The sequence below is a fragment of the Bombina bombina genome, chromosome 2, assembly GCF_027579735.1.
Source record: "Bombina bombina isolate aBomBom1 chromosome 2, aBomBom1.pri, whole genome shotgun sequence".
In the NCBI taxonomy this organism is placed as follows: Eukaryota; Metazoa; Chordata; class Amphibia; order Anura; family Bombinatoridae; genus Bombina; species Bombina bombina.
The window spans coordinates 447569474-447594189 of record NC_069500.1 but is presented as its reverse complement, the minus strand read 5'-3'; the positions used below and the strand labels follow the sequence as shown (position 1 = coordinate 447594189).

Sequence of the window (24716 nt, the reverse complement as noted above, 5' to 3'; positions counted from 1 at the left end):
CTTAAAAGTATTGCACACCAAATTTGAAAGCTTTAACCCTTAAAATAACGGAACCGGAGCCGTTTTTACATTTAACCCCTGTACAGTCCCAGGAATCTGCTTTGCTGAGACCCAACCAAGCCCAGAGGGGAATACGATACCAAATGACGCCTTCTGTAAGCTTTTTCAGTGTATCTTAGCTCCTCACACATGCATCTGCATGCCATGCTTTCCAAAAACAACTGCGCATTAGAGGCGCGAAAATGAGGCTCTGCCTATGACTAGAGAAAGGCCCCCATCTGAAAAAGGTGTTCATACAGTGCCTGCCGTTTTTTAACAACAATCCCCAAGATTATAATAATTATAAAGCGCTATAATCTGTCAAATATGCTTAGCAAGTAATCGTTTTAGCCCAGAAAAATGTCTACCAGTTTTTTAAGCCCTTATAAAGCCTTTATTCTCATACTTAATCTAAGAAAATGGCTTACCGGTCCCCATAGGGAAAATGACAGCCTTCCAGCATTACCAAGTCGTGTTAGAAATGTGGCCATCATACCTCAGGCAGAAAAGTCTGCCAACTGCTTCCCCCAACTGAAGTTACTTCATCTCAACAGTCCTGTGTGGAAACAGCAATCGATTTTAGTAACGTTTGCTAAAATCATCTTCCTCTCACAAACAGAAATCTTCTTCTCTTTTCTGTTTCAGAGTAAATAGTACATACCAGCACTATTTTAAAATAACAAACACTTGATTGAAGAATAAAAACTACATTTAAACACCAAAAAACTCTTAGCCATCTCCGTGGAGATGTTGCCTGTGCAACGGCAAAGAGAATGACTAGGGTAGGCGGAGCCTAGGAGGGATCATATGACCAGCTTTGCTGGGCTCTTTGCCATTTCCTGTTGGGGAGGAGAATATCCCACAAGTAAGGATGACGCCGTGGACCGGACACACCTATGTTGGAGAAAACCTGTAGCTTTACCCCTGAGTAAAATAGCACTCACTGGTACTATATTGAAAATAATAAACTCTTGATTGAAGAATCTAAACTAACACCTCACTTTACCTCTTCCTATCACTAACACAGGCAAAGAGAATGACTGGAATGGGAGGGAAGGGATGAGCTATATATACAGCTCTGCTGTGGTGCTCTTTGCCTCCTCCTGCTGACCAGGAGGCGATATCCCATAAGTAAGGATGAAATCCGTGAACTCGTCATATCTTGTAAAAGAAAAATACATCCCAACTTGTTAAACATGCCTTTGATATGTTCCAAGAAATAAACACAATGCATGTGCAAATGGGTAAACCTTTACAGATGATACACAAGTCAAACAAACCGATACCTTCAAGACATGAAAATGAGAACAGGGAGGCAAACTAAAATAATGTGACTTAATGGGCTGCAGCACAAATACCCACAATGATAACAGACAGTATATAATTTTTCACTTTATGAGTAAAGTGGACGTTAATTTTACACGTAGGTACCTTAAAGTTTAGAACTTCAAAACTTTGAGCAACGCTGCACAAGTTACTGAACTAGAGTGAAAACTGTCTGTATTTTATTTAACGCCCCACCCCTCTTACTAAAAGTAGTAACGCATTTACAGATGCACGGTTACAACTAAAAGATCTACGCAATCAACACAATAGGGGGCAGTTTGATGTACCATAGGTAACATGGGTAGTTAAGCGCTGCGAAAGCAAACTACTCTGCAAGCTGCATGGTCAAGATGGGTGGGCAAGCGTAGACACCACAGTTACATTGCTAGTAACATCTGTAACCTCAGCAAGGTATCCTTACCAGCAAGTCTTGTAGCACAGCTGCATCAGAGGCAGATGGGAGACAGCCCAATGAAATGATGTCAGTCACGTCACTGGCACGGACTAGCGCAGACTACGCACAGTTAGAATTAAAAAAAAACCGGCTTTTGCATTGCCAGTATTTTACGCATTCCGGCACTGGTCAAAATAAGTAGTGGGTGAGAAGGAATATATGCATCAAGCTTTTATATATTTTTGGGGAAATACAGAAAATGAAAAACACTAGCTACAATGTTGTGTGGTCAATTTATGTATTTTAAAAGGATATTAAACAGTGCCCCTCCCCCATCAGCATGAGAGACCAGAGTTCGTAGGTACAATAGACCAAGACTAATGAATGAAGGAAGGAAGGAAGGAAGGATGTTCAAAGGAACAAAAACAGTCAATCTTTTTCTTAAGGACACAAAGTCTGACTGACTGAGAAATCCAAAGCAATCTGTGTGCCAAATGTAGTTAATTCATTAACTACTAACTGGTGTAGCATAGCTATTATAGGGGTCTTGAGTAAAGAGGGGGCTAAGGAAACAGACTGAAGAAGCAACCAAAACACCCACCTCCTTCATGAACTGAGCTAACAATGAAAGCAGCTCATCGTAGGAAGAGACAGACCCTCTGAATCTTAAAGGGACAGTAAAGTCAAAACTAAATTTTCATTATTCAGATAGGTCATTAAATTTTAAACAACTTTCCAATTTACTTTTATCTACAAATTTGCTTTGTTCCCTTGGTGGTATTTTTGAAAAGCTAAACCTAGCTAGGCTCAAACTGATTTCTAAACCGTTGAAAACCGCCTCTTAGCTCAGAGCATTTTGAAAGTTTTTCACAGTTAGACAGTGTTAGTTCATGTGTGTCATATAGATAACATTGTGCTCCCTCCCGTGAAGTTATTTAGGAGTCTTCACTGATTGACTACACTGCATGTCTGTCAAAAGCACTTAGATAAGGAAGCTGTCTGCAGAGGCTTAGATACAAGGTAATCACAGAGGTAAAAAGTATATTAATATAACTGTGTTGGTTATGCAAAAACAGGGAATGGGTAATAAAGGGATTATCTATCCTTTTAAATAAGAACATTTTTGGTGTAGACTGTCCCTTTAATAATGCAAAGATCCTAAAGGAAAAAGATGCATAATGGTTTAGTCTATTATGACTCCTGTAAATACTACCCTCATAGCAGGATATAAGGCTCTATTAGTACATTGATACTCCAACTATTGTCTTGATAGAGAGATGTTTGAGAGTATGAGCAACAGCTCATAGCTTGACAGAAAATAAGCTTGCACTAGCTATAAGCCACATAAGGGGTAACTGAAATGTCTTGATTCTGATCACTGGCAAGATTGTATCCCACAAAGAGTGGTAAACTAGCAGAGTTTTGCAGATATGCAAAACCTCAGCAACTGAAACTAATCCCTATGTATAGGGATGTGCCGATAAGAATCCTAGAGGTTTATAGTAGTCATAAACTGACCCTTGATTAAGGAAAAAGACTGAGGGATGTTCCCATTATACAAGTGGAAATTCAGACCAATGTGTTTAGGGATATGAAATCTAGGATAGGACTATAAAACCCTATGGATAATAAACAGATTGGGGTAAAATCGCTTGACTCTGAGATTACACAGGTACTAGGATTAAATATGCCACCAAATCCTCCAAATCCTTTAATAAATGTTGCCGCTCTTAAAGATCATAGACAACATTTAGGTCTAGATTACGAGTAGAGAGCAATATTGCTCTTTGGCTAGCACAATATTTGTGCTCCACTCAGTAATACCAGCGCACGGAAATGCACTGGTATTACAAGTTAGGCACAACGCGAACGCTCACAGGAGCGCACTTTAATAGGCTCCAATGGGAGCCTCGTTCTCATGCCGTCAGACACGGCAAAGCACCAAGAGCAGCGCAAGTGGTAATTCGTGCAGTATTGGACAGCAAAATAAAAATATACGTATATGAATATATATGTATGTGTTTATATGTGTATATACACATGTTAACACATAAATATATATGTATAAGCGCATATATACAGTATATATATATATATATATATATATATATATTTTATTTTTTTTTTTTTTACAGTAAAAACTGTCCCCGATCACATCTATGTAAAGGCACTCTTAGTGCCGTTTTTTTTTTTCTCCCCTTTTTTCAAACACCCGCACATCACCTTACTTTAACCCAAAAACTGCGTATACTCACAAAGTAAATTTACAAAGTGCATAGTTAATGAAAATATTCATAATTAATGCTCAGTGTCTGCATGATAAATGTGCATACATTCTATGTTTCTATCTGACTGTTACAAATGAGGAACAGGACTTGGGAATTATTATTTCAGATGATTTTAAACTTAGTAAACAATGTAGTAATGCAGCGAGTAAGGCTAGCAGAATGCTTGGATGTATTGGTAGAGGTATTTGCAGCAGAAATAGTAAGGTTCTTATGCCACTTTATAGATCATTAGTTAGGCCTCATCTTGAGTATTGTGTGCAGTTCTGGAGGCCATACCTTCAAAAGGATATTAATAAACTTGAATCTGTGCAAAGGAGGGCTACCAAAATGGTACATGGTCTAAAAAATAAAACTTACCTGGATAGGCTCAATTACCTAAATATGTATAGCTTAGAGGAGAGAAGGGAAAGAGGTGATATGATAGCAACTTTCAAGTACGTTAAAGGGCTTAGTAAAACTGAGGCTGTCTGTATTTTACATAAAATGGAAAATTCAAGAACAAGGGGTCATGATCTCAAGCTGAAGGGTAGTAGATTCAGGAGTAATTTGAGGAAGCACTTCTTTATAGAAAGAGTGATTGATTTATGGAATAAACTTGCTCAAGAGGTAGTAATGACAAACACTGTCAGGGACATTAAAAATGCCTGGGACAAGCATAAGGCTATCCTATGAACTAGATAAGTTTATAGTGTTAGGTAATATCGGGCAGACTTGTTGGGCCTATGGCTCTTATCTGCCGTCAATATCTATGTTTCTATAAATTACTCATACAATGGAATAAAAGAGATACCAATGGATCTTAAATCTAAAGGATCCTTACATATAGCGAAAATAGTCATGATCAATGTTAAGTATCTACATGAAAGAACCTTTGTGCATATAAGCTAAACATAACATAGGTTTAAAAGAGAAACCAATAGATCTTATCTCTAAAGGAACTCCACTGTTGTATTAAAATACAGATATAGAGGCCTATTTACCAAATGTCTGTCGGACCTGATCCGACAGAGCGCATCAGGTCCGACAGACATCGCTGAATGCTGAGAGCAATACGCTCTCCGTATTCAGCATTGCACCAGCAGCTCTTGTGAGCTGCTGGTGCAACACCGCCCCCTGCAGACTTGCGGCCATCAGCAGGGAGGTGTCAATCAACCCGATCATACTCAATCGGGTTGAATTGTGGCGATCTCTGTCCGCCTGGGCAGAGCTTTAGACCGCTGCTCTATAACTTGTGTTTCTGGCGAGTCTGAAGACTCGCCAGAAACACGGGCCCACAAGCTCCATACGGAGCTTGATAAATAGGCCTCAAATCCTGCAAACTACAATAGGAAATAAGCATGCAGAGTAGAACGAATGAAAGGTATATACTATAGAATTGTGTACACTAATAGCATAGGACATGTAATGTCTTGCATTCACAGAGACAGGAGTTCTGCCTATATAAAAATTATTATTTGTTTAATGGTGTACATAATCTGCATGATGCAACAGTATATATAAAAAAACAAAAATGTATGCTTACCTGATAAATGTATTTATTTCTTGAAACGGTTAGTCCACGGATCATCATCAATTACTTATATTGAAAAAAGGAGAGAAAGACGACGGCACTACTGGTGCTGTGTCCCTTGTTGTATTCTTGTCTCTTGTGTTACAGGAGAGATAATAATGGTACAATCTGGGACTTAGGTGCTGTACATTGGGAGAAACAGACTAGAGAATATCAATTGCTAAACGCAATTGAAAGAATGTACTTGAATAGCACTCAACAGCACAGGGTCAAATACTTGCTAATAATACCATAGGTAAAGAAGCCCTAAGAAAGGCGGATTTTAAAACTTAACTTTTAATATACATGTTAAAATAAATATGTGAAAATTAAAAAGTCACAGACAGTGTGGTAGTGAAAAAATGCGGCCCAGAGGGAGAGTTATTCCTCCGGGATCAAAGTATATCTATTGTAAAAACCCCGGTATGGTCTCCCGAGGATATACCATAAATAATATAGGTGCTAAACACACCTAATGTATCAATCTGGTTATTTTGGACATGTGTCACATTCGAGGTATAGTTGTCCCTATTATTGCTCAGTATGTGAAAAGGGGGTATCTATACTAGTATGATACCACTGTATTGTTTATGTGGTACAATTTCCTCTAGGAGATGCGTGTGAGTGATAATAATCACTTATTGTGTACCTGGGTTAGGAGTATCCCCAGAAACTCTCTGGGTATCAATAAATCATAAATAATGGTTATATATTATCCTGCGTGGTTCACCCCAGGATGTCTTCCCACTATTGTAGGATTTTAAAACATATTTACACTATTATTATAGGTTCCAGAACAAATTTTCACTTGTGAATGGAAGGTATTAATAATGATGTATTGCTACAGTATTATAGATGTGGTATAAATTCCACTATGAGATTCCTGTGGGGAAGGAGGGCCACCTGGTGTGTGCCTAGGTTTTAAATAACCTCAGATATTCAAGGTGTCACTAGATCTTGGGTAATACCACTGTAATATATAGCGTGGTTCTCTCTTGTCTGTTAACCCGCTAGGATTTAAAATTTAATACACCTTTATAGTGGGGTCCAGGACTATTGCCCCAGTTGTAGGAGAATTAGAATCTTCAATGTCTTTAATACTGTTCTGGTAGTACAGTGCCACTTAATAGTGAATGTGGACAATTAGAGAAGCCCGAGTTCTTATTAGGTAATGGCTGATGCCTGTTGTTTCTCTTGTGGGTTTGGAAACAATCTAATGCATAGCTCTGTGGGTTTATTAATGTTATTTCAATTAAATATCTTGACTTATATTAGTTATACCCCACTTATAAGCTCAACATAAATATGGACCCAATGTGTAATCAGCTGGTTTATTATTGAGTATTATTACCTAATAACTTTTTAATTTTCACATTTATTTTAACATGTATATTAAAAGTTAAGTTTTAAAATCCGCCTTTCTTAGGGCTTCTTTACCTATGGTATTATTAGCAAGTATTTGACCCTGTGCTGTTGAGTGCTATTCAAGTACATTCATCATCAATTACTGTTGGGGATATCACTCCTGGCCAGCAGGAGGAGGCAAAGAGCACTACAACGAAGCTGTTGAGTATCACTTCCCTTTCCACAACCCCCAGTCATTCGACCAAAGGAAAAAGGAGAGAAAAGAAGCAACACAAGGTGCAGAGGTGCCTGAGGTATATACAACAAAAACCCGTCTGAAAATACAAGACTCACCGTGTCAAGAAAAAAAGACATTTATCAGGTAAGCATAAATTTAATTTTCTTTCTAATGGCTCAGTGAGTCCACAGATCATCATCAATTACTGTTGGGAATCAATACCCTAGCTAGAGGACACAGATGATAAGGGAGGGACAAGACAGGGAACCTAAACAGAAGGCACCACTGTTTGAAAAAACTAACAAAAAAAAAAAAAACCTTTCTCCCAAAAGAGGCCTCAGCCGAGGCAATAGTAGCAAATTTATAAAAGTTTGAAAAAGTATGTAGAGAGGACCAAGTTGCAGCCTTGCAAAACTGTTCCAAAGAAGCTTCATTTTTGAAGGCCCAGGAAGAAGAAACAGCCCTCGTGGAATGAGCCGTGATTCTCTCAGGAAGCTGCTGTCCTGCAGTTTTATATGCTAAGTGAATTATACTTTTCAGCCAGAAAGAAGGGAAGTAGTCATAGCTTTCTGGCCCTTGCGTTTTTTAAAGAGAAACAGGAGACTGGCGAAAATCCTTAGTCTCCTGCAAGTAGAATTACAGCGCACGAACCACATCTAAGTTGTGCAAACGCTCCTTATGAGAGGAAGGATTAGGACACAAAGGAAAACTAACTTAGAAAGCAGAACCACCTTATCCGAATGAAAGATAAGGTAAGGGGATTATACTGTAACGCCGATAGTTCAGAGACTCTCCGAGCAGAAGAAATGGCAACAAAAACTAAACCTTCCAAGATAACATCTTAATACCTAAGGAACGCATAGGCTCAAACGGAGCCTGCTGAAAAACTCTAAAAACAAGATTAAGACTCCAGGAGGAGTAACAGATTTAAACACAGGCCTGAATTTGACGAAGGCCTGACAAAAGGATTGCACGTCTGACACATCTGCCAGACGCTTAACACAATAGACAAGGCAGAAAACCTTCAGAGTATTTGCTGACAAACCTTTCTCCAGACCCTCCTGGAGAAAAAACTAAATTCTAGGAATCCTAACTCTACTCCAAGAGTAGCCCTTGGATTCACATCAATACTATATAGTAAATCTCTCTACTGTCCAATCCCACTCCATGTATATTGGCATTTCGACATTGGAAGTTTATTTACACGGGAATCTATCCTTTATAAGGTGGAAATAAAACATGACCACAAAAATTCTTATATAGCAGTAAGACTCCGAAAAAATAAGTCTAAGACCTACAAAGGATCTCACGATAGTATAAGTACAGAGGTAGTGCCTGATTTAATAAAACCACGATACTCTATCTCACAGGACTATCCTCTTCCTTGACACGACAGTCTCAGACAGAGAACGAGACGGGGTTATTGCAACTGATATTGCAGTCAAAGATGGCGCTTCCCCATACAGTAAAGGAAGGAGGCGGCGACACCAAGACGGCATGTAGATGAAGCACGAAAACCTTGCGCTTCATCTTGCCGCATAGGAACCCTGAACACTCTTATTGCATGTCACAGTTATATGTCACAGGTATAAAAGTAACATAGAGCATCGCTCCGCTCCTAAGATTACCCCAAACTCAATGAAAGTTGCGCACCTCTGCCAGCAAACAACTCGTATAAAAGAACACAATGAGGCTTGTCTTAAAGCCACCATCATAGCTATGCAGACCTGAAAAAGTGGCGCACACGTTCCTCCCTGACCTAGTCATATTTTAGACCACTCAGTCATTAAAAAAGGGAATGCTGCGAATATGAAGAAACTAAAAATTAAAACTGAGCCCCAAGTAGGATAACCCCTTCCTCTCTATGACTTCCAAATCTCATGATTATGTGCCTGCATACTGCCTAAACATCCATAAGGATATGTCCCATATAAAAGCAGAGGGTCTTAACCCTTTCAGTGCCAGTCTTCTAGCCCCAGAAGAACAAAAAGGCACTTACCTGCATTCTAGCCGTCCGGCAGTCAGACGACTCACAAAATATGAGAGGATGCCGCTCCTCACAGAGACCTGTATAAAAAGAAAAGACAGAGTAAACTTACTTAGGCTTTCTATACCAGGGCAGCAACATGTTAGGAAAACACAGCAAAGCCCACTTTACAAGTTCCTAACTGCTTTAAGTCTCTTCAGCAGGGCTGTGGTAGCTTAACGTAAAGTACAGCTAGACCCAAATTGTGATGGAAGGCCAGAGCAATATTGCCCAGACTTCAAAATAAAAAAATCTTGATAGAAGAATCATAATCAAGATACCTAATTACTTCACCTCTTCCTTGCACTAGAGGCAAAGAGAATCACTGGGGGTTGTGGGAAGGGAAGTGATACTTAACAGCTTTGTTGTGGTACTCTTTGCCTCCTCCTGCTGGCCAGGAGTGATATTCCCAACAGTAATTGATGATGATCCGTGGACTCACCGTGTCATTAGAAAGAAAACTGTTTACATCCCCTGGCATGATGGGAGCACATTGCTTAACTGACTTATAAATAAGTATTAATAGCGCAGATAGTTTAATAAGGTAAAGACACCATATTTTATTATGTTTAGTACAATATATAACTGCACATATTATAAAAAAATTGGGTACACTGCAGATCACACAAGAATGTTCTATTTTGTACAGCTGCCTTAGGTCCTTATAAAATAAAACTTTATAGAGGAAATTATTCATACTGAACCTTAGGTTATTAGCACAAGAAATATTTTGCACATTTACCTCAGACGAGTTAAAACACCGGTTTTAAACATACACTTACTTAGTTTGGGGATAGCCATTAAACAGTCACTATTTTGTATATTTTATATTTAGCTTCAGGAGTAAAAACAGTACTTTTTCTCATGAGTGTCAAGTACAGGGAGAATTCCCTCTCAACAGTAGACTGGTGTGGCTGGTAAATATGCAAAATTTGAAGTATACAATCCTGTCATACTGGAATATCTTTGTAAAATATGTATTTAGAGGGATATCTGTAACCGACTCCTCTATGGAAATATCAGTGGGGGCAGAAATATTTTGTTCCATGTTTCCACTTATATAAACAGTATACAATGACACCTTATATAATAAACTGTACAGAAAAAACCTGGTAGAGAGCCCTCTATACTATAAAATACTCCCTCAGACATTTACACAATCTACCAATGTAATCAGTTTTATAGCCCCCAGAAATAATAGGATGCTCATAAGTACCCCCTGGCAGCTCCTGTATGGGTTCTAACCCCTTTCCTGGAATTGGCAAGCACTGAAAATAAGATTAGAATCTGTTTAGAAGTAGGCCCCTATTGTAGCTGAAATATAGTCACAGAGGCTCCAGATTGAAAGAAAAAAGGCCGAGAACACAGAGGGGGCGGAGTTACCGCCAAAAGTAAATCCAGTGTCTTTGTATAATGAAAAAAACACTTTTGGCTGTTTGTGAATAAAATATAGTGCACCAAGCATAATAACATATAAACCCTTTCAAAATGTGTTCCCCAGTCTAACCGGAACTTGCACTACTGAACCGCATGCACTAAGCTATTGCCAGGTTCTCTTAAAGGGCCATACACAAGTGCTAAAATAAAAATCTCTAAAGCTGCTAGAGGGATAAAAAGGGTCAGAGTCTTCCCTAATAATGTCCCCAATGCTAGAAGAACTGTTAGGAACTTGGTATGGAGAAACAATTGGGGAGGAGTCATGAGGGAAGCAGGTTAAGTCCCCTGGCTATGCTATACCCGTGTCAAAATATCTACAAATAGCCTCTGGGCTGTGTCTGTGCTGCGTAGAGGCACTTACCTAACGCTGCACCCCTCCACTGACTTACCAGGCATGTCAATGTTAATGCAGCTGCAGCAGTATCCAGTAGAGAATCCATCCAGTGCAGGTATTGAGTACCGCAGAGGATTGCAGAAGGAAATACTGGAGTCCCTCAGGAGGAGGCTAGGGAGGCAAAACCTGGGGGTAGTTATGGCTGAAGTCCCATTAGGGAAATGCTGTGCATATAATAGGGTATTACTGTATCATTTAGCTGCTGCGAAGAGTCTGTTCTTTCTTCTTTGTAAATTATACTCCTCAGGGACTCTGGGTCTCACATAGGTCTGAGCTCCGAACTTATAATCCATAAGCAAGTAGCTGGAACGACCATCTATTCTCAACCATCTCCTACGAGGCCAAGAACAAAACTTAGAGAGAGAAGGGAGGCGGAAGGGTTTTAAAAGCTACTCCTTGCGGCGGTAAATATATCCCATATGTTATGGAGGGCTGTGGACCATCATCATTTTACGAATGAAAAACTACATGTTGTAATTCATAAGAAAGTGTTACTTTAGTACTAGTGCAGACCCTACAAGTCTCTGTTTAACCCCTGCAAAGGGGTCAAACGCACAGACCTAATTCCATTACTGTTGTAAACTGCGTAAACTGGTGGTAACAACAAAAGTATCTCCATTAAAGTCTATGGAGATGTTTTAAGTTACCAACAGTTTACAGCAGCAATGGAAACTAGGCCATAGTAAAGTATAGCTTGGGAGCCAAAGAGAACTACTGGTACTGGGCAGACACAGGTAGTGAGCTCATCAGCAGTTGTGTAGATGGGTCAAGTGACCACTGATGTCAACTAGCTCACCTGCTGTGTCCACTTGAGACTAGCAGTTCTCTGCACCATTTACAGGAATTAAAGGGACAGTCAACTCCAGAATTTTTATTGTTTAAAAAGATAGATAATCCCTTTATTACCCATTCCCCAGTTTTGCATAACCAACACTGTTATATTATTATCATTTTTACCTGTGTGATTACCTTGTATCTAATCCTCTGCCGACAGCCCCCTAATTTCAGTTCTTTTGACAGACTTGCATTTTAGCCAATCAGTGCTGACTCCTAGGTAACTTCACGGTCGTGAGCACAATGTTATGTATATGGCACACATGAAATAACACCCTCTAGCTGTGAAAAACTATCAAATGCATTCACATAAGAGACTGCCATCAAGGGCTTACCCTATCTGAATCATGAAGGTTTAATTTTGTCTAAACTGTCCCTTTAAAAAGAAAATTGCAGGGTATTTAGTCCTAAAATATCATGCTTTATCTAATTATAGCAGGAAATGTTTGCACTATGTCTCTAATTTTGCTGTGATCGATCAAATTTAATGCTAGGTTAGATATTTTGAGCTGTCTAATCTGTGGCAAGCATGAAAAAACAGCCCAAACAGAGAAATCATACTAATACTGATGGATAAAAGTCCTCAACACCCCCCTCCCAAGGTTGCAGAAATAAGTCTTAAAAACAAGGTACTAAATGCATTTTTTATTTATGTTTTTATACTCCATGACCATTACTTGAGAAACATAATTTATGCTTACCTGATAAATTTATTTCTCTTGTAGTGTGTTCAGTCCACGGGTCATCCATTACTTATGGGATATATTCTCCTTCCCAACAGGAAGTTGCAAGAGGATCACACAAGCAGAGCTGCTATATAGCTCCTCCCCTCACATGTCATATCCAGTCATTCGACCGAAACAAGACGAGAAAGGAGAAACTATAAGGTGCAGTGGTGACTGGAGTTATAATTTTAAAATTTAGAACCTGCCTTAAAAAGACAGGGCGGGCCGTGGACTGAACACACTACAAGAGAAATAAATTTATCAGGTAAGCATAAATTATGTTTTCTCTTATTAAGTGTGTTCAGTCCACGGGTCATCCATTACTTATGGGATACCAATACCAAAGCTAAGTACACGGATGATGGGAGGGACAAGGCAGGAACATTAAACAGAAGGAACCACTGCCTGAAGAACCTTTCTCCCAAAACCAGCCTCCGAAGAAGCGAAAGTGTCAAATTTGTAAAATTTGGAAAAAGTATGAAGTGAAGACCAAGTTGCAGCCTTGCAAATCTGTTCAACAGAGGCCTCATTCTTAAAGGCCCAGGTGGAAGCCACAGCTCTAGTGGAATGAGCTGTAATTCTTTCAGGAGGCTGCTGTCCAGCAGTCTCATAGGCTAAACGTATTATGCTACGAAGCCAAAAAGTGAGAGAGGTAGCCGAAGCCCTTTGACCTCTCTTCTGTCCAGAGTAAACGACAAACAGAGAAGAAGTTTGTCTAAAATCTTTAGTTGCCTGTAAGTAGAACTTCAGAGCACGGACCACGTCTAGATTATGCAAAAGACGTTCCTTCTTTGAAGAAGGATTAGGACATAATGATGGAACAACAATCTCTTGATTGATATTCCTGTTAGAAACAACCATAGGTAAAAACCCAGGTTTAGTACGCAGCACTACCTTGTCTGAATGAAAGATCAGATAAGGAGAATCACAATGTAAGGCAGATAACTCAGAGACTCTTCGAGCCGAGGAAATAGCCATCAAAAACAAAACTTTCCAAGATAAAAGCTTAATATCAATGGAATGAAGGGGTTCAAACGGAACACCCTGAAGAACTTTAAGAACCAAGTTTAAGCTCCACGGAGGAGCAACAGCTTTAAACACAGGTTTAATTCTAGCCAAAGCCTGGACGTCTGGATTCTCTGCCAGACGTTTGTGTAAAAGAATAGACAGAGCGGAAATCTGTCCCTTTAGCGAACTAGCGGATAAACCCTTTTCTAAACCCTCTTGTAGAAAAGCCAATATCCTAGGAATCCTAACCTTACTCCATGAGCAACTCTTGGATTCGCACCAATATAAATATTTACGCCATATCTTATGGTAAATTTTTCTGGTCACAGGTTTCCGAGCCTGTATTAATGTATCAATAACCGAATCCGAAAACCCACGCTTTGATAGAATCAAGCGTTCAATTTCCAGGCAGTCAGCCTCAGAGAAATTAGGTTTGGATGGTTGAAAGGACCTTGAATCAGAAGGTCCTGCCTCAGAGGTAGAGACTATGGTGGACAGGACGACATGTCCACTAGGTCTGCATACCAGGTCCTGCGTGGCCACGCAGGCGCTATCAGGATTACCGCTGCCCTCTCCTGTTTGATCCTGGCAATCAGTCGAGGTAGCAACGGAAATGGTGGAAACACATAAGCTATGTTGAAAACCCAAGGGGCTGCTAATGCATCTACTAGCACCGCTCCCGGGTCCCTGGACCTGGATCCGTAACAAGGAAGCTTCGCGTTCTGGCGAGATGCCATGAGATCCAGATCCGGTTTGCCCCAACGACGAATCAGTTGAGCAAATACCTCCGGGTGAAGTTCCCACTCTCCCAGATGAAAAGTCTGGCGACTTAGGAAATCCGCCTCCCAGTTCTCCACGCCTGGGATGTAAATCGCTGACAGGTGGCAAGAGTGAGACTCTGCCCAGCGAATTATCTTCGAGACTTCCAACATCGCTAGGGAACTCCTGGTTCCCCCTTGATGATTGATGTAAGCCACAGTCGTGATATTGTCCGACTGAAATCTGATGAACCTCAGTTTTGCTAACCGAGGCCAAGCTAGAAGAGCATTGAATATTGCTCTTAATTCTAGAATGTTTATTGGAAGGATTTTCTCCTCCTGAGTCCACGATCCCTGAGCCTTCAGGGAATTCCAGACTGCTCCCCAGCCTAGGAGGCTGGCATCCGTTGTTACAATCATCCAATCTGGTCTGCGAAAGGTCATTCCTTTGGACAGATGAACCGGTGACAACCACCAGAGAAGAGAATCTCTAATCTCCTGGTCCAGATTTAGCAAAGGGGACAGATCTGAGTAATCCCTGTTCCATTGACTGAGCATGCATAGTTGCAGCGGTCTGAGATGCAGGCGCGCAAATGGCACTATGTCCATTGCTGCGACCATTAAGCCGATTACCTCCATGCACTGAGCTACTGATGGGCTTGGAATGGAATGAAGGACACGGCAAGCATTGAGAAGCTTTGATAACCTGGACTCCGTCAGGTAAATCTTCATCTCTACAGAATCTAGGAGCCCCTAGAAAAGGAACCCTTATGAGTGGTAACAGAGAACTCTTTTCCACGTTCACTTTCCACCCATGCGACCTCAGAAATGCTAGAACTATCTCTGTATGAGACTTTGCATTCTGAAAACTTGACGCTTGTATCAGAATGTCGTCTAGGTACGGAGCCACCGCTATGCCTCGTGGTCTTAGTACCGCCAGAAGTGAGCCCAGAACCTTCGTAAAAATTCTCGGGGCCGTGGCTAACCCGAAGGGAAGAGCCACAAACTGGTAATGCCTGTCTAGAAAGGCAAACCTTAGGTACCGATAATGATCTTTGTGAATCGGTATGTGAAGGTAAGCATCCTTTAAGTCCACTGTGGTCATATATTGACCCTCTTGGATCATGGGTAGGATGGTTCGAATGGTTTCCATCTTGAACGATGGTACCCTTAGGAATTTGTTTAAGATCTTTAAGTCCAAGATTGGTCTGAAGGTTCCCTCTTTTTTGGGAACCACAAATAGATTTGAGTAAAATCCTTGTCCCTGTTCCGATCGCGGAACTGAGTGGATCACTCCCATGATTAAGAGGTCTTGTACACATTGTAGAAATGCCTCTCTCTTTACTAGGTTCGTTGATAACCTCGATAGATGGAACCTCCCTTGTGGAGGAGAGGTTTTGAAATCCAGAAGGTATCCCTGAGATATAATCTTCAACGTCCAGGGATCCTGCACATCTCTTGCCCAAGCCTGGGCGAAGAGAGAAAGTCTGCCCCCCACTAAATCCGTCTCCGGATAGGGGGCCCTGTCTTCATGCTGTCTTAGGGGCGGGAGTAGGCTTTCTGGCCTGCTTGCCCTTGTTCCATGACTGGTTGCCTTTCCAACCCTGTCTGTAACGAGCAGTAGTTCCTTCCTGTTTTGGAGCGGAGGAAGTTGATGCTGCTCCTGCCTTGAAGTTACGAAAGGCACGAAAATTAGACTGTTTGGCCTTTGGTTTGGCCCTGTCCTGAGGAAGGGCGTGGCCCTTACCTCCCGTAATGTCAGCAATAATTTCCTTCAAGCCAGGCCCGAATAAAGGTCTGCCCTTTGAAAGTTATGTTAAGTAGCTTAGATTTGGAAGTTACATCCGCTGACCAGGATTTAAGCCAGAGCGCTCTGTGCGCCTGTATGGCGAATCCGGAATTTTTAGCCGTAAGTTTGTTTAGATGTACTACGGCATCTGAAACAAATGCATTAGCTTGCTTAAGGGTTCTAACTTTGCTCAAAGCCTCATCCAATGGCGCTGTGCGAATCGCCTCTTCCAGAGACTCAAACCAGAATGCTGCTGCAGCCGTGACAGGCGCAATGCATGCAAGAGGCTGCAATATAAAACCCTGTTGAACAAACATTTTCTTAAGATAACCCTCTAATTTTTTATCCATTGGATCTGAGAAAGCACAGCTATCCTCCACCGGGATAGTGGTACGTTTGGCTAAAGTAGAAACTGCTCCCTCCACCTTAGGGACCGTCTGCCATAAGTCTCGTGTGGTGGCGTCTATAGGAAACATTTTTCTAAATATCGGGGGAGGGGAAAAAGGCACACCGGGTCTATCCCACTCCTTACTAATAATTTCTGTAAGTCTTTTTGGTATAGGAAAGACGTCAGTACACACCGGTACCGCATAGTATCTATCCAACCTACACATTTTCTCTGGAATTGCCACCGTGTCGCAATCATTCAGAGCCGCTAATACCTCCCCAAGTAACACACGGAGGTTCTCAAGCTTAAATTTAAAATTTGAAATTTCTGAATCCGGTCTCCCCGGATCAGAACCGTCACCGACAGAATGAAGCTCGCCGTCCTCATGTTCTGCAAATTGTGACGCAGTATCAGACATGGCTCTCGTGTCATCAGCGCGCTCTGTCCTTAACCCAGAGCTATCGCGCTTGCCCCTTAATTCGGGCATATTATATAATACTTCTTTCATAACATTAGCCATATCATGTAAAGTGATTTGTTAGGGCCTAGATGTACTTGGCGTTTCAATCTTACGCATCTCCCGAGCGGGAGACGCAGGTACTGACACGTGAGGAGAGTTAGGCGGCATAACTTCCCCCTCGTTGTCTGGTGATATTTTCTCTATCGGTACAGATTGACTTTTATTCAAAGCAATATCAATACAATTGGTACACATCGTTCTATTGGGCTCCACATTGGCTTTTGAACATGATGAACAAACAGCTTCCTCTGAATCAGACATGTTTAAACAGACTTAGCAATGAAACTAGCAAGCTTGGAAATCACTTTCAATAAGTTTACAAGCAATATAAAAAACGCTGCAGCGCTTCAAAATACAGATATAATTAAACAATTCTTAACAAGAAGTGTATTATTAGCAAAGGATTGCACCCATTAGCAAAAGGATGATTAACCCCTCAATACCCAAAACGGATAAAACGGATATCAATTAAGATTTAACGCTTTTAATCACAGTCAAACACACTGTCACAGATCTGCTGTGACTGATTACCTCCCTCAAAAATGAATTTTGCAGACCCCTGAGCTCTCTAGAGACGTCCTGGATCAAGGAGGAAGAAGCAGGAAGACTGTGCTAGAATTTTAACTGCGCAACAAGGCGCTAAAACAAGGTCCCTCCCACTCCTATTACAACAGTGGGAGCCCTGATATAACGGTTTCCATGCAGAAAATATATGTTAGCCATGTGGAAAAAATCATGCCCAAAGAGATTTATCACCAAAGTACCTCACAAAAACGAATAACATGCCAGTAAACGTTTTATTAAAAAACAAAATTTTCCAATGTCATGCAAAGTTATCACTAAGCCTGCTACCAGTCGCTACCACTGCAGATAAGGCTTAAGTATTATTTCAGTTTTAACAGTATTTTCTCAGTCAAATTCTAGTCCCTAGAAAATAACTTGACTGCGCATACATTTATCAGCCTGATACCAGTTGCCACTACTGCATTTAAGGCTGTACTTACATCATACGGTAACAGCAGTATTTTCTTAGTCAATTCCATTCCCAGAAAATAATGTACTGCACATACCTCATTTGCGGAGGACCCCGCATGCTATTCCCAGTTTCTGAAGTTACCCCACTCCTCAGAATGTCGAGAACAGCCAGTGGATCTTAGTTACGCCTGCTAAGATCATAGAAAAAAAAACGCAGGCAGTTTCTTCTTCCAAATACTGCCTGAGATAGAAAAACAGCACACTCCGGTGCCATTTAAAATAACAAACTTTTGATTGAAGAATAGTTAAGTAAAAACTCCAGCTCCTCTCGCGACCTCCTTCTTTGTTGAGGGTTGCAAGAGAATGACTGGATATGACATGTGAGGGGAGGAGCTATATAGCAGCTCTGCTTGGGTGATCCTCTTGCAACTTCCTGTTGGGAAGGAGAATATATCCCATAAGTAATGGATGACCCGTGGACTGAACACACTTAACAAGAGAAAATAAGGTTTGTAGAAAGAGAAAAACAGGTGAGTCTTTGGATGGTAAGTACATTTCAATGCAAACACACTATCCACATAGGCAAAACCATTAAGGTTACTAAACTAAAATATCAATGCTACAATTTTATAAGTGAAGCACTCTTACAGATAAATACGCCAAAATACATAGGAATGCAGAATTGAAATGGTGGCTTCTATCACCAGTAATTGTTACCATCAACTATATTGTTCCAGTTCGGACCAAGTTTACCTGAATATAAGAGTATTTAGATTTATGCATACCAAATAAGCTTCTCAGTATTAAATACCTAAAACTCACCGCTGGCTCTACTTGGCTTCTATCAGCGATATCAATGTCAACTACTTCAACCGTCTTCCAAATATTGGGATCGAGGCAATGGACCTAAGATTTTAAATAACACATTTAAAATACTTTATACAACATACAAAAAATAAAACAGATTATTTTGAGAGCAGATAAGAAATAGAAACCCAAGTTACTCTATTATTCCACTATTCTTATAAATGTAAACATATTTCCCTTCTATCATTATCCACACAACAGAAATTGTTAATTTATATAAAAATATGTAATACCCTTTATGTAAAGAAGTGACAGGACAATAGCTGTGTATTTAATGAAATGTCCTATCAAATGCAAGAACATACACTTTGAACAACAGCTCCCATGATTATTCATCATGTCCTTACTCTTTCTACTCAAGATGAGATACAATACATGATTTAAGCAGTGAGACATGAATAACAAGTAGGATGAAAAAGAAAGACAACTATGGATTTAAAGGGACACTGAAACAAAATTTTTTCTTTCGTGGTTCAGATAGAGCATGACATTTTAAGCAACTTTCTAATTTACTCCTATTATCAAATTTTCTTAATTCTCTTGGTATCTTTATTTGAAATGCAAGAATGTAAGTTTAGATGCCTGCCCATTTTTGGTTTACAACCTCGGTTGTTCTTGCTGATTGGTGGATAAATTCATCCACCAATAAAAAAGTGCTGTCCAGAGTCCTGAACCCAAAAAAAAGCTTAGATGCCTTCTTTTTCAAATAAAGATAGCAGGAGAACGAAGAAAAATTGATAATAGGAGTAAATTAGAAAGTTGCTTAAAATGACATCGAAAGAAAAAAATTGGGTTCAGTGTCCCTTTAAAGTACCAGAATTAATCAGACATTCATTTGTACATAATAAATTTGACAGCTAGCTACTAAGCCTAATAAGAGTGCTCAACATTTATTGCTGACAGCTAAACCTTATCCCAAGTTTTAAAAAATGAAAGGAGCACATAAGCGATAAAAGACTTGTATTAGGCTTGAGAAGAGTGCTATGCTCTTTTTGAGCAAGACTGAAGTTGAAGAATATGGACTTTATATAGGTGATAACTTGACGAAAGGTGATTGTAGAGAAGAGGACAGTGGATAGATAAAAACGTAATTGATAAAAATGAAAAAGTACTTAGTATTAACACAAGCAAATTCCGTCAAAGGTAGAAGAGATCCCCAACTGTCTTAAAGCTATGTTGAAGACACAGGTTGAATGCAGAAGGAAGAATATTTTTAAATTTATATATAGTAAGATTCACCAGAGAGTTGCTGTAAATTATGGACTATGATTAGAGATAATGTTCTATAGTACTCCATAAATAATAATGCTGTTTTAAGTGGCATATATCATCACTGCTTGTGATGAAATGAGCCATCTTATGAAAGAAGACTAAAATGATATCCATGCCATGGAAAAAAGAGGCATATCTACTATGAAATCAGTTGAAATGAAGGGCTAAGGAACACACAGGCAACAGAAAACGATCAGAAAAAGCTTTGAAAGTTTAAGTTGTAGCACAAATATCAAAAAAGTCAACAATCGGCCACAAAGTTGTTACTGACCCGACCACTAGAAGTCTCATTGGAGCACAATTGTTCTTTACTTTTTTTTTTATAAGTGTAATAAGAAGACTAGACAGAGGGGCAGCAGGGGTGGGCTTTAATACTTCTAAACAAAAGAGCAAGAAGAAAATAAAGAAAGCCTTTCTCATTAGATACTCCTTTATAAAAAGTAAATTTATGCTTACCTGATAAATTAAATTAATTTCTTCTATGGTACGACGAGTCCACGGATTCAATCTTTACTTGTGGGATATTATCCTCCTGCTAACAGGAAGTGGCAAAGAGCACCACAGCAGAGCTGTCTATATAGCTCCTCCCTTAGCTCCACCCCCCAGTCATTCGAACGAAGGTACAAGAAGAAAAAGGAGAAACTAAAAGGTGCAGAGGTGACTGAAGTTTAAAATAAAAAAATATAATTTGTCTTAAAATGACAGGGCGGGCCGTGGACTCGTCGTACCATAGAAGAAATTAATTTATCAGGTAAGCATAAATTTACTTTTCTTCTATAAGGTACGACGAGTCCACAGATTCATCCTTTACTTGTGGGATACAATACCAAAGCTACAGGAAACAGATGAACGGGAGGGACAAGACAGATGGCTAAACAGAAGGCACCACTGCTTGAAGAACTTTTCTCCTAAAAATAGCCTCCGAAGAAGCAAAAGTATCAAATTTGGAAAATTTGGAAAAGGTATGAAGCGAAGACCAAGTAGCAGCCTTACAAATCTGTTCAACAGAAGCATCATTTTTAAAAGCCCATGTGGAAGCCACCGCTCTAGTAGAGTGAGCTGTAATTCTTTCAGGAGGCTGCTGTCCAGCAGTCTCGTATGCCAAACGGATGATGCTTTTCAGCCAAAAAGAGAGGCAGCCGTAGCTTTTTGACCTCTACGTTTTCCAGAATAGACCACAAACAAAGAAGATGTTTGACGGAAATCTTGTCGCTTGCAAGTAAAACTTCAAAGCACGAACCACGTCCAAGTTGTGCAACAGACGCGCCTTCTTAGAGGAAGGATTAGGACACAGAGAGGGAACAACAATTTCCTGATTAATATTCCTATTAGTAACAACCTTAGGAAGGAATCCAGGTTTGGTATGCAAAACCACCTTATCAGCATGGAAAACAAGATAAGATGAGTCGCATTGCAATGCAGATAGTTCAGAAACTCTTCGAGCCGAAGAGATAGCAACTAAAAACAGAACTTTCCAAGATAGAAGCTTAATATCTATGGAATGCATAGGTTCAAACGGAAACCCCTTCAAGAACTTTAAGAACTAAATTCAAACTCCATGGCAGAGCAAAATGTTTAAACACAGGCTTGATTCTAACTAAAGCCTGACAGAACGACTGAACGTCTGGAACATCTGCCAGACGCTTGTGCAATAAAATTGATAAAGCAGATATCTGTCCCTTCAAGGAACTAGCTGATAGCCCCTTCTCCAATCCTTGGAGAAAGGACAAAATCCTAGGAATCCTGATCTTACTCCATGAGTAGCCTTTGGATTCGCACCAATAAAGATATTTACGCCATATCTTATGATAAATTTTCCTAGTGACAGGCTTTCGAGCCTGAATCAAGGTATCTATGACAAACTCAGAGAATCCCCGCTTGGATAAAATCGAGCGTTCAATCTCCAGGCAGTCAGCCGCAGAGAAACTAGATTTGGATGCTAGAATGGACCTGGAATCAGAAGGTCCTGTCTCAGTGGCAGAGACCATGGTGGAAGAGATAACATGTCCACCAGGTCTGCATACCAAGTCCTGCGTGGCCACGCAGGTGCTATCAAAATCACAGAAGCTCTCTCCTGTTTGATTCTGGCAATCAAACGAGGAAGCAGAGGAAATGGTGGAAACACATAAGCCAGGTTGAACAACCAGGGTACTGCTAGAGCATCTATCAGTACTGCCCGAGGATCTCTTGATCTGGACACGTAACAAGGAAGTTTGGCGTTCTGACGAGACGCCATCAGATCCAATTCTGGTGTGCCCCATTGCTGAATCAATTGTGCAAACACCTCCGGATGGAGTTCCCACTCCCCCGGATGAAAAGTCTGACGACTTAGAAAATCCGCTTCCCAGTTCTCCACTCCTGGGATATAGATTGCTGATAGATGGCAAGAGTGAGTCTCTGCCCATCAAATTATTTTGGTAACCTCTATCATCGCTAGAGAACTCTTTGTTCCCCCCTGATGATTGATATATGCTACAGTCGTGATATTGTCCGACTGGAATCTTATGAATCTGGCCGAAGCCAGCTGAGGCGCGTTGAATATCACTCTCAGTTCTAGAATATTTATCGGGAGGAGAGCCTCCTCCTGAGTCCACAAACCCTGTGCTTTCAGGGAATTCCAGACTGCACCCCAGCCCAAAAGGCTGGCGTCCGTCGTCACTATGACCCACGCTGGCCTGCGGAAACACATTCCCTGGGACAGATGATCCTGTGACAACCACCAAAGAAGAGAGTCTCTGGTCTCTTGATCCAGATTTATCGGAGGAGATAAATCTGCATAATCCCCATTCCACTGTTTGAGCATGCATAGTTGCAGTGGTCTGAGATGCAAGCGAGCAAACGGAATTATGTCCATTGCCGCTACCATTAGTCCGATTACCTCCATACACTGAGCCACTGACGGCCGAGGAATGGAATGAAGAGCACGGCAGGTGGTTAAAATCTTTGATTTCCTGACCTCCGTCAGAAAAATGTTGATGTCCACTGAATCTATCAGAGTTCCCAGGAATGGAACTCTTGTGAGAGGGATAAGTGAACTCCTTTTTAAGTTCACATTCCACCCGTGAGATCTTAGAAAAGCCAACACGATGTCCGTGTGAGACTTGGCTAGTTGGTAAGTTGACGCCTGAATTAAGATATCGTCCAGATAAGGCGCCAATGCAATGCCCCACGGCCTTAAAACCGCCAGAAGGGACCCTAGCACTTTTGTGAAAATTCTGGGAGCTGTGGCCAACCCGAAGGGAAGAGCCACAAACTGGTAATGCTTGTCCAGAAAGGCGAACCTGAGGAACTGGTGATGATCTTTGTGGATAGGGATGTGTAGATACGCATCCTTTAAGTCCACGGTGGTCATATATTGACCCTCCTGGATCATTGGTAAAATAGTCTGAATGATCTCCATCTCAAAGGATGGGACTCTGAGGAATTTGTTTAGGATCTTGAGATCTAAAATTGGTCTGAAGGTTCCCTCCTTTTTGGGAACCACAAACAGATTGGAGTAAAACCCCTGCCCATGTTCTGTTTTCGGAACTGGGCGGATCACTCCCATGGTATATAGGTCTTCTACACAGCGTAAGAACGCCTCTCTTTTTGTCTGGTTGACAGACAATTGAGAAAGATGGAATCTCCCCCTTGGAGGAGAATCTTTGAAATCTAGAAGATACCCCTGGGTTACGATTTCTAAAGCCCAGGAGTCCTGAACGTCTCTTGCCCAAGCCTGAGCAAAGAGAGAAAGTCTGCCCCTACTATATCCGGTCCCGGATCGGGGGCTACCCCTTCATGCTGTCTTGGTGGCAGCAGCGGGCTTCTTGGCCTGTTTACCCTTGTTCCAAGTCTGGTTAGGTCTCCAGACTGACTGGGATTGAGCAAAATTCCCCTCTTGTTTTGCAGCAGGGGAAGAGGTAGAGGGACCAGCTTTGAAGTTTCGAAAGGAACGAAAATTATTTTGTTTGGTTCTCATCTTATTTGTCTTATCCTGAGGAAGGGCATGGCCTTTTCCTCCAGTGATGTCTGAAATGATATCTTTCAGTTCAGGCCCGAATAGGGTCTTACCTTTGAAAGGGATGGCTAAAAGCTTAGATTTTGATGACACATCAGCAGACCAGGACTTAAGCCATAAGGCTCTACGCGCTAAAATGGCAAAACCTGAATTCTTTGCCGCTAATTTAGCCAGTTGAAAAGTGGCATCTGTAATGAAAGAATTAGCTAGTTTGAGAGCCCTAATTCTATCCAGAATATCATCTAATGGGGTCTCAACCTGAAGAGCCTCCTCCAGAGCCTCGAACCAAAAAGCAGCTGCAGTAGTTACAGGAACAATGCACGCTATAGGTTGCAGAAGAAAACCCTGATGAACAAATATTTTCTTTAGGAGACCCTCTAATTTTTTATCCATAGGATCTTTGAAAGCACAACTGTCCTCAATAGGTATACTTGTACGCTTAGCCAGGGTAGAAATAGCTCCCTCCACCTTAGGGACCGTCTGCCACGAATGCTGCATGGTGTCTGATATGGGAAACATTTCCTTAAAAGTAGGAGGGGGAGCGACAG

General features: G+C 40.9%; 1 protein-coding gene across 1 annotated transcript in view; it reads right to left on the bottom strand.

The window, feature by feature from the left end:
• Window positions 1-24716, bottom strand: part of PITPNB (phosphatidylinositol transfer protein beta) — a gene marked incomplete in the record, with an annotated part of 520198 nt that overhangs the window by 120439 nt on the left and 375043 nt on the right. Inside the window, 1 exon segment of the mRNA XM_053702082.1 lies at window positions 18855-18938. Within this exon segment, the coding sequence (XP_053558057.1) occupies window positions 18855-18938 (84 nt within the window).